At 38.0% G+C, this 14781-nt stretch overlaps 2 protein-coding genes and 1 non-coding gene across 3 annotated transcripts; 2 read left to right on the top strand and 1 right to left on the bottom strand.

The window, feature by feature from the left end:
- Nucleotides 1-5830: 5830 nt before the first annotated feature.
- LOC111907561 (uncharacterized) lies at nt 5831-6436 on the bottom strand. Its single transcript, XM_023903354.1, has one exon. It carries the CDS (start codon nt 6434-6436, stop codon nt 5831-5833), a length of 606 nt encoding a protein of 201 aa, XP_023759122.1.
- A 951-nt stretch (nt 6437-7387) lies between these two features.
- Nucleotides 7388-7494, top strand: LOC111907586 (small nucleolar RNA R71). The gene has a single exon (XR_002855601.1). It is a non-coding gene; the product is annotated as a small nucleolar RNA R71 (small nucleolar RNA).
- Nucleotides 7495-11169: 3675 nt separating this feature from the next.
- Nucleotides 11170-13546, top strand: LOC111900528 (uncharacterized). Its single transcript, XM_023896409.3, has 2 exons — nt 11170-11313; nt 12461-13546. Exons 1-2 carry the CDS (start codon nt 11300-11302, stop codon nt 13434-13436), a joined length of 990 nt encoding a protein of 329 aa, XP_023752177.1. The 5' UTR covers nt 11170-11299; the 3' UTR covers nt 13437-13546.
- The last annotated feature ends 1235 nt before the right edge of the window (nt 13547-14781 follow it).

Genomic DNA, 14781 nt, shown 5'->3' with positions numbered 1-14781 from the left:
AGGCATTACCAAACACACAGTCCTCTCATCAAATTACTATAATAATCTGATCTCTTATGTGAAATACCTTTTATAACCCTGACCTGGTTATGCTCAATAACATAATAATTAATAGTAAGTCAACATTCAACTATTATTTTAATAATTGAAGTAAAAGAGCTCACTGACATGCTGGAATTCAGAAGCCCACCCCCCAGCACCATTTTGTCATTCAAAGGATAAAGCCCAAGCATTCGGGTCCCCATCGTGTTGTTGTGAAAATTCACTTAACAAACCTTTACGGAACAACTCCTAGCCTTCCCTCAAAGGATCAGGATGCCCAACATAAGGATTTAAATTAGAAAATACATACAGCCCCCTTGAACTCTCAGATTTCTGCTTCATAACAGCTTGTTCGTTTAAGTACCTACAAAAACAATACCAATTTACCCAATCCATTCTCCAATAATAAATATAATTATTCTTCCAATGCTTCTATGCTCCAACTCACTCAACTCTCAAGGACTTCAAATACATTTTGGAAAACATAAATTATTCAACGTCAACCACCAGATGATGAATTTTATTTTCTTATTCACTTTTACTCATATCATCGTGTTGTTTATATTATTATAGTAGGAATTATCTTGTACTTTTTCTAGACCTCTTCTCCTTGAATTTGTATCTTATTTTTATGCAGCAACTAAAACATCCCACTTCTTTCAGGCTATGTGGCTAGGAATTAATAGGAAACTAATAGCTTAAGAAGGAATATGGGGTCAGTAACTGGTTGGGGAAGGACTACAAGTTAGTTCTACTTCTACACCGAAAGGAAATGAGTGTTTATCAACTCAAGGAAAGGGGGTGTTGAGGCGGCCATAAATGTAAGGCGGTAGGTCGTGTTGGTCCAGGTATGTTGTATGGACTAGAATGTTTACAACTTAACTCAAAAGTCAAAATCAGCAAGCATTAATGAATTTTGAAAACTTAAAGTGATTTCGTTGTCTTGTCCCTCTTCTTCTTTTTTCATCTCCTCCAATTATCTTTTTTCCAATAAGTTAAGAGAGAGGCAATCAGACTTTGTTATAGTCTATCTAGGTGATTAAGATGTTTTTCAGTAAAAATGACAACTTAATGAACAAGAAAGCTAACTGCTACCAACTCACTTACAACTTAGAAGAAGAAACCAATGCTCAGGAAGGAACAAATAACAAAACTTACTCAAAGAATTGATTAAACACCAAAATCAACAAAGCTAAACCCCTAATGATTTGCTAGAGATTCTCCCAAAGGTTCCAAGACCAGAACTAGAACTTGACAAAAGATAACACTCCTTCCATCTACTACTCCTTTATAAGCATTCTAAAGAAAATACCTAAAATGCCTCTCCAATAACAAGATGTTATTTATTTTCTCATACTACCCTTTTCTATAATTGGATGTGTAGCAGTAACTAACACGTTTATCTATCCAATGTCTGCCCCAATCAGACTTTAGACATCTATTTAGTGCTTATTGCAAAATAGAAAATATGCCTTGGGGTGAATATTAAGGGTTCTGGATATGAGGAGGAATTCTAAGGTTACTTATATACAAGGGAAGCAGGTTTTGTTGAAATGATTATTAAAACAGCAGATTGTTTTATGTGGAGAAAAGAGGATAGAAGTTGCTCGTCATATGCAGATACCCAATTAGCAGCAGAATCATCTTCCAGAATCGCTTCACCAACTTGGTGACCAAATTCATCTGCCCAATCGTTGGGAAAATTCATCAGCCCATCCATCTGCAAGGGGCCCCATGACTTGCGACTCCCCCCAATACTGATCCAGTTTTGCGTATCTACCAGGCATGTGCTCCCTAACCAACCCCCCATGATTATCGATCTCTAAAGAAGATAACAGAGCATTCACCTAAACAAGTATTTGTTAACTTAATTTTCATGGCTTAGAATTTACTAGAATCCTGAAAAATCATTACACAAACATCAAAACAAGAAAGATATATACAGAGAGAGAGAGAGAGAGATAAACATGTAACAAGGGTGAAGGGGTAGTTTAGACATTTACCAAATGGGACCGTACGCGTCAATTGAGTCGATATAATTCTTCACAAAACAAAAATTTCTATTCAATTTAGAGAAACTAATCAAAGTTGTTATAAGAAATAATGGAAAAGTAAAGAAATTGCAGGTGTTACACGAAAAATTAAGATATCGGGGAAGAAGAAGAAGAAGAAGAAGAAGAAGAGAATGTTAAACAAGAACCCTAGGTTCGCTCACAATTTCTCTCAGAGAACTGTAGTGAACTATCGATCTAAATCAAGAATGTTGCTTAATTTTTGACTGATAACTATAAAGAAGAAGAAGAAGATGATGATGAAGACCAAGGCCTAGGGCTATTTCTTGCTAATTGGAAGAGGCGGGGGGTTTAATTTTTGGGATTCGATAGGCGGGTGAAATCCCCCTTAAAAACGCATGTTTCATTAAAATGTTATAAAGCGACACATTTAGACGACGCACATTTTATGAAAGGCGCCCTCCGCATTTCCTTTTTTTTTTTTCTTTTCTGACACTAATTTTAGGCACGCACAAATGCGTGTCCTCTATCCTTCAAATTTTGCAAAACTGACATTATTTTTTAGGGCGCGTACAAATGCGCGTCCTCTATCAGCGAGTGTCATTGTTTGCGCGTCATTAAAGGCCTGTTTTCTAGTAGTGCTTAACTCTAAACTCTGCCCTTTCTTGACTCTTTTGCACTCTTTATATTTTTTCTTTCTTTCTCAAACTCTAGACCCTTTTATGCAAACATTCCTAATCCAAAATCTGAAAATCATCAAGGCAATTTAAACATCAAGCATAAAATAAAAGTCTTAAATTCAAACACACCAAACAAAAAACAAAAAAAAAAAAAAAACAAATTGAAAATTGTTCAACAAAGCATAAAAAAACTAATCCTCATCCTCGTCATCATGATCATGCACAGCTCCACTTCCACTAGTGCCACTCCTCCTTGCATTAATCACCTCATCCCAAGATGGAATGTATGTGAAGTTACCACCATCGATATGCGGAATGTGGAAGTGATCAAATAGTCGAATGTTGGACTGGTTGCTAAAATTGAGACTCCTTGCCATTTGATCTTGCATTCTCCTCATCTCAACATTATACCAGTCCATTGGTACTTCATCATTATCCACCGGAATTACCAGCAGTTTCTCCTCCACGTCTCGCTCTCGCCTCGGCCTAACCCTCATTCCCGGCGCCTCGGGACCAACCACCGGATCATCATGCGGGATAGCATAATGACCACCGCCATAATCCTCAATAATCCTAGCCCTCCGAAAAAGAATGGGATTAAATCGAGGGGGTAGGAATCACTGTCATCAAATTCCATGCACCACGGGTCATCAACCCAAATGAGTTGGCTATCCGGGTGACGAACATGCCACCATTAATTTTGGAGGTTTTGTGATCCTTGGCCGCACCCTCCGACAAATAAGACGCTAAACACCACGGAATGTTGCAAAAGGTGTCTGGTGTGATAATGCTCCAAAGATAAAAGACATCAAGGTTAGAAACCTTGTCGTCGTCCTTCCGCTGGTTGATGGTGGTGGAGATAAGGCGGTGAATGAGACGGTGCGTGGGTGACCTAATACTTCCTTCTTGGCCGACTTTGGAATGTACAACTTGTTGGCGATCGTGTTCCACCAACCCGTGCTCGTAACATCATCGGGGAACACCTTGTGAGAGTGTTCCAAAAAGGCGCGAAAAATAGCAGTCGAGGCTAATGGCCGGTCATAAATCCCCAACCGACAAGCAAGATCTATAACGGAGCACTGATGAAACTCGCCCCCAAGGCAAAAACTGAAACTCGACGGGTGGTAGCAATCGTCTCCTGCATGAAAAGATACCGTGGAGAAAAACTCCCAGCAAAGCGCCCGGTACACCGGCTCTTGAATTCTAAAGACCCTGCTCTATCCATCACAAACCATTGTCTCCCCCTCGTATGTAAATTCCTTCAAAAGATAAGCTACTAACTCCTCCTCATACCAAACACTTTGCAACCAATCCCAATCAACCCTGTTGGGTACATAAATCTCCTTTTTTCTGACCTCAGTCAACTTCTTCTTCCATCTTGTCATGGTTGAGGCCGATTCAATTTGAGGAAAGTTCAACCAAGGAAAATCTCCTCTCCTTGGTGTCCACTTGAGCTTTGACCCCTGTGAAACATTATCCCTGCAAAACAAAGAGCACACAACCCAAAAAATATAGAAAATCATCAAAAATAGATTACACCTGGGTCCCCGACTAGACTCGTCGAGTCCATGAACGACTCGGCGAGTCATATGAACTGCGCGAGTCAGTCGACGAGTCGATCAAAATTCGACCATGAAAACTCAAAATTTCTTCAAGGGTTTTGTCCAGGGACATTACTAAGATGTATTAGGGCAAGAATAATCATCCATAACAACATAATTGATGTAAAATCAAAATCCTAAAAATTCACTAAAACTCAAAATCGGGTATTCTATGAAATTGACACCCTAGATCATCTAAAAATCATGACTTTAATAGAATTAAGGAAGAAATTAATTACCTTTGGTGATGGAAATCAAAAATCTTGAAGAAAAAGTGAAGAGGTTGATGAATGCTTGAGAGAGAGCACAAATGGAGGCGCACGGCGAGTGAAGGGGGGAAACTGATTTCATTAGGGTTAAAAACCCTAGTTACCGGTTGTAAAAAAATAATTTTAAATTATTTTTTTTTCTGTAAATAAAACCGACTCGTCGAGTCAGGGTCAGACTCGGCGAGTCTGGTCGCGATTTTTAAAGTCACCTGGAATCTGAATTGACTCGTCGAGTCAAGGTTAGACTCGGCGAGTCAATTGAAAACAATTCAAAAATTATATAATTGTACCATTCATTTAGAAAAGAAAATTAATTCCAACCCACACTTAGCCCATACGCACTCTCAAGCAGTCATGTCTGATGATTTCAAAGATTAAAATCCTCAAAACGAAAATCAAACAAAACTAAAAAGATGAAAGAAAGCAAACTCTAATAAAAACGGGTTGCCTCCCGCCAAGCGCTTCTTTTTAAGGAGTCGTTAGCTGGACTCCTTCCCATCTACGTTTCTTCATCTTCCTGCATCGGGAATGCACGCCTAATCTTTTGCGGTTTGTACTTCGTCTTGTAAGCGTGAATTTTCTTCTTGTAAGCTCGTCTCAAGTCTTCTTTCTTCTTGCTTATAGCATCATCCTCAGCTGCATTAAATTCTCTTTTCTTCATCTTTTTCTTCTTCACCCCATTCTTTTGCACCTTCTCTTGCACTTCCTTTTCCTTAAACTTAATTACTTCATATTTGGTGAAAACTCATGCTCTAGGTTTGGTAATGAATGGTTGATCAGCATCATCTCTCCTATCACTTGCCTTTTCCTCTTCTCTAAAGCTTGCCTCATCTTCAAGTGGAATATCTTCTTCTTCTTGCATAATCTTATCAAGGCATGCTACATGAACGTGTTGAAATTCACCATCCACTTCTCCTTTTGCTGCTTGTTCTTCTAAAGTATGAGGGAAAATCTTCATGTCCAGAACATACAGGGAGCTAGTAACAAGCAGATCAAAATCGTCCCAGTTGCTAGTAATTTCGACTGGACTCGTTGAGGCTGGGAAAGCGACTCGGCGAGTCGGATCGTATTCCACACTTCCCACTGTGTTTTCCGAGTTGGCTCCTTTCAGCAGCTTTTATATCTCCTCCAAGTCTTTGTCAAAATCTTCATTACCTCCAGAGGGTAGCAACAACTTGCTTGGATCTTCTTCTTGCAAAAGTGCAAGTTCTTTTTGTAGTATCTCATCATCCAAATAATTGAATGAGATCTCTTCGATCTTTTCTTTCTTCTTCTTGCTTGATCTCTGGCAAAGCTTTAAACACGACTGACTCGTCTCCGACCCTGAACGTTAGTGTGGATTCACATACATCAATTAATGCACATGCGGTGTTCAAAAACGATCTCCCCAAAATAATTGGAATTTCGAGGTCTTCTTCCATATCAAGTACCACAAAGTCTACGGGAAAAATAAATTTGTCGACCTTAATGAGAAGATCTTCAAAAACGCCTCTTGGATGAATTGTCGTCTTGTCCGCCAAATGGATCTTCATGTTAACTGGTCTTGGCTCCGGTAAATTCAGCTTCTTGAAGAAAGAGAAGGGCATTAAGTTGATACTTGCACCCGAATCGATCAACGCTTGAGTGGCAAGTACATTTCCAAGTTGGCATGGAATTATGATGCTCCCTGGATCATCCTTCTTTTCTGGTAGCTCACTCAATATTATCACCGCGACTTCAGCGAAATCTTTCCTAGCAGCAAATAGACCCTTTAGCAAGTTAAAGTACTTGGGTGTTTGAAGCATTGTTTCCACAAATGGAATGTTGACTTGAAGGGCTCGAACATGCTCCATGAAAGCTTTATACGCTCTAACTTTTTCACTAGGGATGGCTCTGATTGGGAATGGAAAAGGGGGACTGTAGGGCCTAACAGTTTTGTCATCTGCGCATGGACTCGGCGAGTCTGGTCGGGTTTAGCTGGAGCTGACTTTTCTGCCTTTTCTGTGTTCACCTTGGAGATCTTCTGTGCAGGTGTGAGAATTTCTTCATAGCTGGAAGTCACAGCGTTCAAATTCTCCATTCTCGGATTATTTTCGGTGTTACTTGGAAGTTGACTCGGTCTTCTCTCGTTCACTTGATGTGCAAGTTGTCCTAGCTGTTTCTCAATGTTGAGAATAGATGACTGCTGATTCCTTAGCATATTTCTGGTCTCTTGTATAGCAGCATCATGATCATTGTGCCTTTTTTCGGACGCGGCTATGAATCTAGTGAACATTTCTTCTAAATCGGCTTTCTTTTCCATAACCGGTTCTTCCTTTTGATAAAATCCCCTCTCTTTCTGCTTGTATTTCTCCTCCTTAGCCTTCTTGTATTCTTCGTACGAGAGCCATTCCTTCTTCGGTTTCCGCTAATTCTCATCATATCGATCGCCGCTTGAGTAGAACACTTGAGCTTTCTTGTTTCCATTTTCATCCAAGTCACAGTCCTTTGTGAGATGACGCCCTCTACAATTCTCGCATCCAACTCGAATAGCATGGATTGTTTGATCCATTTTTGTCATCCTTCTATCTAGACTATCGAGCTTAGTTATCACCGCCGCCATGCCATCATTTGCCGAGTTCACTACCCCCCGACTTACTTCATTTCTTGGATTGTGGTATTCTCTAGAATGCTTAGAGAATTCTTCAATTAACTCCTTGATTACCGGGGGTGCCTTTTTCGTGAGCGGGCCTTGTGAATCGAACAATTGCCTTGTGGTGACATTGACTCCATCATGGAAGATGGAGACCTCTTGTTGGCTATTGAGGTCATGGTGTGGGCAATTTCTAAGAAGACCTTTGTACCTTTCCCAAGCTTCATAAAGAGACTCCCGGGGTTGTTGCTCGAAGTTGGCGATGGCTTTCTTCAACTTATCTATTTTTGAAGGCGGGCAAAAGTGGTCTATGAACTCTTCTTTCATCATGGCTCATGTGGTGACCGATCCGAGAGGAAATGACTTGAGTCAATCCTTTGCAGCACCCTTGAATGTGACTGGAAGCATGCGAAGTAGCTGGGTCTCGCGTGGCACATTTGGTACATTGAAGTAGTCAGCCACATCATTTACTTCATCCAAGTACTTATAGGCGTCTTCGTGGTCTTTTCCATAGAAGGGAATCTCCTTGAGTTGGGCAAGGATATGACCCTTTAGCTCGAAAGTATCGGTAGTGGGAATTGCGGGTTGCACAAGTCTCGGGCCAGTGCCATCGCGCATCCTCTTCTTCCATTCCCCCATGGGGACTTCATCGATATTAGCCATAGCGATAGCTAAATCATCTTCAAAGTCGGATTCGTGCTCGTATGTGGGTTCTTCTTCTTCCTCGGTCTCGTACTCGGTGTCTTCTTTAATTGGGTCTTCGATTGTCAAAGAGGCACTGGATGCTCCTGATTTGCTGCTTCTCTTCTTGCTGAAAACAGACTTAAGGTTCTTTAGTGGCGAATTCTTTGAAGAAGCGGATTCTCCAACGGCTTTTCCTTTGCTCCTCCTTAATGCGGATTCTGGGTCTTTGAGAGGAGGGACCAGAGGTGTATCAGATCCTCGGGTCATGAAACAACTATAAGCAAAACAAAAAACACGTAAAAAGAACAAAAACTAAATAAAAATTAAAACTGTGAATCAGCGATGAACTCGCCGAGTCGGCACGAGTGCACTCGGCGAGTTGAAGGCAAAAAAACAGAAAAATTTTCTAATTACTTTTAAAAATGGATTTTTATTAAAACTTATACTAATTACTAAATTACCTAAGAATTAACTCTGTGTAAGATAAATCTTACACAAAGGATTGATTAAACTAGAATTTAATGTTAATTTTAGAACCGTTCCCCGGCAACGGCGCCAAAAACTTGATGTGTGCAAACTCAACTAGTTTTAAACCTACTTTTAATTATAAAATAAACACACAAAGGCAGTGGACCTATCAATTGTGGTATAGCTAAATAAGTAGGGTATCGAACACAGGGAACGGTAAATTAAAACTAAAAACTAATTTTATCTAAATTAATTAATAAGTAGGGGTTTTCTCTAGTTTTGCAAGACTAGAAACTTACTAACTATTACTTAAATTAAAAACTACAAAAGCAAAGAATTAACTAGATTCAATAATGGGAAGGACTTCTGCTTAGTTCAACTCAATTGATCCTATGGTTGATATTATGGTAATAGTGCAATGGATTAACTCTTTTGTTGGTTACCGATTCAAGTAATTAGATTTGCGTTCACTACACTAATCCTTAGTGAATAAACTAACTCAAACAGTGATCAGTTGTCTAATTTAATTAAATTCACTAGATTAATTATTCGGGTTAATTTAGACTTGCAATAGTTAACTAATTTGGTCCTTTAGTTAACTTCTTGTTGATGGTCATCACACAAGCTCACACATGAATTTACCTAATTTTCTTATTAATTCTAGTTTCATGTTCATTAATCCTAGACATATGATAAAGTGGTCACATAAACATATGAGGTTGATAACCAAAAGATGTTCATACTATTTAATTATCTTCCTATTAACAGAAAATTAATTATCATTCACACACAAGGTTCTTTAGCAAGCTAAAACTAACAAAAATCACCAACATTGAATTAATCCTACCAATAATCAAACCATAGTCTCAATTTTGTATCCCCAAACAGAAGTTTAAGAGTTTTAGCTCATGATTGAAGTAAATAACAACAAATAAACAAATTCTAATTGTCTAGCCATAATGGAAAACAAAAGATTAAGTAGAATGATGAAATTTGCCTCAAATCTCCTTCGGAATTGGATTCTAGGTTGTATCTTCGTTCTCTAGGGTTCTTCTGGCTCTTCAATCGCAGCTAATCTCTCCAGAAGGGTTCCATAATTCTTTTCTGACGATCTGAGAAGTTATCTTTATATTTGCGAAACGACTCGTCGAGTCAGGTGCCGACTCGCCGAGTCCATCTCTCAATCCCCGTATGCGATAAGTCTCTGGGTCTTTGAGTCTTTATCTTCTCGAATATTCGCTCGGACTCGTCAAGTAGACGACCCTACTCACCGAGTAGGTGTTTTTTTTGTGGTTTTCTTCTTTGTTCAATTCCCGAGCTCTCAACCGCTTCTCCTATTTCCTTTTGCTTCCGAGCTTCACTTTTGGACTGAAAACATAATTGAAACACTTTTGAGTACCTTTTGTCCATGATATGCAATAATTTAGCTAATAAATGATAAAAAAAATATATACTTAATATGAACTAAATATGCACATATCAGCGAGATTCTAGGCTAATACAAAAATGTCTCACGTCATGGTGGTGAAACAAATTTTTCGATATCTCAAGGGAACGAAGAGCCTCAGAGTTCTCTGGTACCCTGCAAATGATATTTTTATGTTGCATGTATACTCTGAATCGAACTATGGTGGACTTCAACTTGATCTGAAGAGCACCTCTGGAGGATGTCAGTTCCTCGAAGGAAAACTAGTTAGCTGGTCATTCAAGAAGCAGAACTGTTTCGCACTCTCAACAACCAAAGTTGAATATATTGTCGCTGTCAGTTGTACATCTCAAGTTCTGTGGATGAAGTCTCAATTGTTATTGTTAGAATATGGTTTTTCATTCACATAGATTCCGATCTAATGTGAGTCACATAGTGCTATCTCCACTTCTCATAATCCGATCCAACACTCCATGACCAAACACATAGACATTAGTACCATTTCATTCTAAACGGTAACATTAAACTCAATTTTGTTCCTACTGTTGATGAAATTATTGATCTCTTCATTATAGCATTAGAAGAAGCCAAATTTAATGGTTTCTTGAACAAGATGGGAATGTTGTTCCCCGATCTACAGTTCTTCAAGGAGGTTTTCACTCTCTGATGGCAACATCAGAAATTCAAAGGGCACTATTGAGTGTTCATCCTCAAATCCAATTCTCAGGAAGACAACACAACTGTTTTCCTTGGATCCCATGGATTATGACAAATTCGTTTACGTCACGATCGAGTTCATCTCCCTCCACCCTATCTCGATTCCTCTAACCAAACAACCCGATCCAAAATTCACTCTCAAATTGGTTACCAAAGCAATAGAAAGGATTAGGTGTTCCAAAGGGGTTATTGAAGTCTACATGACTGAAGACATGATTGTTCCTGTTACAATGGAGTTATTCCTTCGAGCCATTGGAATTCCTCCCAATTCGGAAGGATCTGTCGTGGTGGAGCCTACTGCTGCCACTGAGTTTCAAGGTTTTCTAAATCAAATTGGGATTATTTTCATAAATTAGGATAAAACATTAGGGATTTTCTGAAAATTTCCCTTTATTATATAGTATCTATTAAATATGGAGTGCACAGTTAATCGAAAGGTCAATAGGGGTAAGTCATTCATTATCAAGTCGATGAATATTTCACGTCTGTCATTCCCAAGCCAAAATCATATTCATCTCAAGTCTATATTTCGGGCTTGTGATGTGTTAATTAAGTTCACGACATCAAATATGAAAAGTTGTTTATTTAAAATGTATCACATTATAAAAACAATGAAATTTAAAATTTCTTGAAATATTTAGATATGCTGGACTGGGCTGGATATGAACCAGTCAATAACAGGGGACCTAATTTGGGCTTCACTCCGTTCAAATTAAAACCTGTAGTTTTGTCGACGAATTTCGCGACTGCTGGCCGCTGCTGTTTCATCGTCTAGATAAACCGTATCCAATGTTCAAAGCCAGGTAAAAACCCATTGTCTGTTGCTTTCTCTTGAGTCTTGATTTCCAGCCCTTGTTGATATATATGCACTCCGTTATCTCCGCATTTCTTTGTCGTACATATGAATTTGATCAGTTCAGAGTATCTTTTACTTTTTATTCTGAAATTGATTTTGTGGGATTTGCAGACTCTAACCGTTGGTTTTTCCCTTTTACCTCCTTAGTTAGCTATCAACTTGTTGGGAAACTAACTGTGTCGATCAGTCATTGCAAGTGTTTGATTGAATTCCTAAACCAGCACATACTCTTTGGAGTTCCCAGTTGTTCTGCTTTTTATACTTACCAGGTTCCATGATTACAACCCATTTTGCAAAAACCAATTTGTTCCAAAACAAGAATCCCATCTAGGGGAAAATGATCACCCTCAAAATTACAATTTAATGTATACTTAAGAGGGGTAAGGGCATATGATAAGGAACATAACTTAGAAGCACAACAAGCCCAGCCCACAGTTAGTGAGCCCAAAGAGTCCAAAGTTTGGAGGGTGTACAGAAGGAGACAAAAAGGATAGTTGCATGGGGTTGCCAACAAAGAGTCGGTATGACAGAAGAGAGAGAAAGAATTATATAATTAGGCTCAGGAACAGTATTTATCTCTTATACAACTACTGCTAATTTTCTTTCTGGTTTATGATTTTGAGATAATTGTTGGTAAGATAAGTATAATTAAAGTATCTAGCATGCAAGAGAATGATAAGTAACATCAATATCAAAATAACAAGCCTTCAGACTAAGGTTTGTGGGAGGGAGATAGAGCTGAAATTGTGTTACCTTACATTACAAAATCTCATTAGTCGAAATGAAGTGTGTTTGGGTGATGTTGACTTTATTTCAAATTAGCTAGCAATACATTAAACCTTATTTTTATGTTCCCAATAAAAACAATTTTCGCTTGTCTAGGATTTTCATGGTTTGACTGGGTACTTATTCCGTCGTCCATCTAGTAAAAATTTGAACTTGTTTACATGATATGAATTAATGTTTTTATATTTAGCTTAGAAATAACAAGGCTTCAGACTAAGGTGTGTGATGATGTGTATGCTTATCCCTTGTTTGTGAATCTTGTATTTTATGTTGAATTTGAATATTTATTGTTTTGTTTGCAACCGTAGGAATGTCCAAGACAAGGAGTACGATAGAAAACAGAATCATAATGATGCATCTGCATCTACGAAGAAGAGATTTTATGAGAAGGGTTATTCAGATCTTAACCATGATATTCTTTTTTTGATTATGATGCAACTGGGGATCGTTGATTTTATTTGGTTTAGTGGAGTTTGCAAGTCATGGAGATCACTAGCACTCTCCAACTGGAAGATGTTTATGGCATCCAGACTCCCCGTTTCTATGCGAATCACTTATCGACCTTATGAGAAGAAAGAGTGGTACTTAGAGTTAGAAGAGTCTGAAGGAAGAAAGTTCAAAACTTTCATTCCCCATTCTGATGGTGGCAGGACCTTTTTTGGGTCAACTCGTGGCTACTTAGTATTTTTTGTGTGGAAAACACGTGATTTCTGGCTTGTGAATCCTATCACAAGGCATGAACTTCATTTTCCCGATCACCCCTTAATTGTATATTTTTCCCGGCCAACAGGCTTGAAGGCTATCCTTGTCTTTTCCCCTTCAGACACAGTAGTATCTGAGTGGGTGCTTGTGGTTTCAAAAAGATTCTGCGATTCAATATGGTTTTCTGTAGCGGGTAGTCGATCCTGGACTGAGGTTAATGTGCCCTCCATTACTTCTGCCATATATGATCTACATTTCTTCAAGGAGAAGATATATGTCTTATTCAGTTGTTCTTTATATGTGTTACAACTCTATCCAAACCCCAAATTTACATTACTCCAGACCAATAATTTTCAATGTTCATGCTACTGGGGGGAGTTTGTAAGTACAGCTGCAAACTTGTATGTGATGATTAATTTGGACTGGCTTCACAAACTAGATTTTGATGAAATGAAGTGGGTGCGCTGTGAAAAGGTTGATGAACATGCAGATGTTAAACTTGGGATTTGGGCTAACATTTGGTCAATGTGGTACTTTCCGCATGATTTTTTAAATGTTAATCTCTTACACCATAAGCCATAGACGTATGTATGACAAGTCAAACTGGATTTTTATTTGAAACATTTAAACATTTTGTGATCCGATGGTGGATTTGAATTTTGCAGTGTATTGTTTAAATACATGATTCTTGAGGTGGCATGACTTTAACAGTATTATCTTATTTTCAAGTGATTTTTTGTCTTTCACTTTTGTATGTGTTTCTATTACATGATTGGTTAGTTTTGTGGGATTCAAGTTAGAAGCTCTATAGTTAATGAAAAGCTTGGAGACCTAAATGATGAAATCAAACAAAGGCAATTAGATTTCATCTTCTTAATTGTGTATGTGTTTATGTGATCTCACATTATGGTGCTAGGAATTTACACTCAGTATATATGATCAACATGTTGCTTTATTTTTTAAATTAACTGTTTCTTGGCTTTCTTTTCACGTGTTCCATTGATTAGGAATAGTGATAGAGATTCAATGGTAATGACATAAGAAATTCACAGAAACAAGGTAACAAAAATATCAATGTGCAACAAAAATAACCAGGGTTTCTTCCTCTCTCTAAGAAATCAATTGCAAAGAGCAACAAAATCATAACCATTCATTCTAACGTCCCACTACCTTGCTGTCCTCCTTTTTATTTCCTCCTTCTCTCTCCTCTAACAGACTACTCAGTCACTTTCTTCATTTCCCTTTTTACCCTTCTTGAATATACTTCAGCATTCTCATCAGATGGTGATAATAAGAACTCAATGAAATCAAAGCAAATTTTTACATGTTCACCGGTAGTTTAGATTGTTTGGATGGTAAATTTGATGTAGTTCTTTATGGTAATTTTTAATGTTTTGGATGGTGAATCTGTCAAATATTGATTTCAATCAGCTGAAGAGAACTCAGTAAAGGAAATATCCGAAATTGTATCAGTTTTGAGATAAAACAAATAATTAAGTGTGAAATGGTAAAAAAGGATATTAAGCAATAATATAAAAATCGGGGTTTAAAAGGAAAACATTCAAAGCAAAGGACTAACGTGTAATTTGTTAAACTGTCAAAATATAAAATCGAATTTGTTAAACTCTTTCATATATCTTTTGGTGAAGGCAGGTGTAAGGCAGCATACATCGGCAATTGGAAGTCAGCAATCGTTATATTTTTGTATCTGTGCTAGTGTAATCCTTCATCTAGGTCGGTTTGAGCAAGGTATGTGCCTTAATCTGATGTATTATTTTGATTTTGATCGAATTGATGATAAAGTATGTTTTTTTTATTAAGATATAACCATATTCAAGCTTCGGAATCAACCCAAAAGAGATTAGAATCAAACTGAATGATTGACCAAGAATTCGATAGATTTTTGGAATTCTTTGTCATATGGATT

Source organism: Lactuca sativa, chromosome 7 (genome assembly GCF_002870075.4).
Source record: "Lactuca sativa cultivar Salinas chromosome 7, Lsat_Salinas_v11, whole genome shotgun sequence".
Classification (NCBI taxonomy): Eukaryota; Viridiplantae; Streptophyta; class Magnoliopsida; order Asterales; family Asteraceae; genus Lactuca; species Lactuca sativa.
Note: the sequence above shows the minus strand (reverse complement) of the source record. Positions and strands in the feature narration are given on the sequence as shown.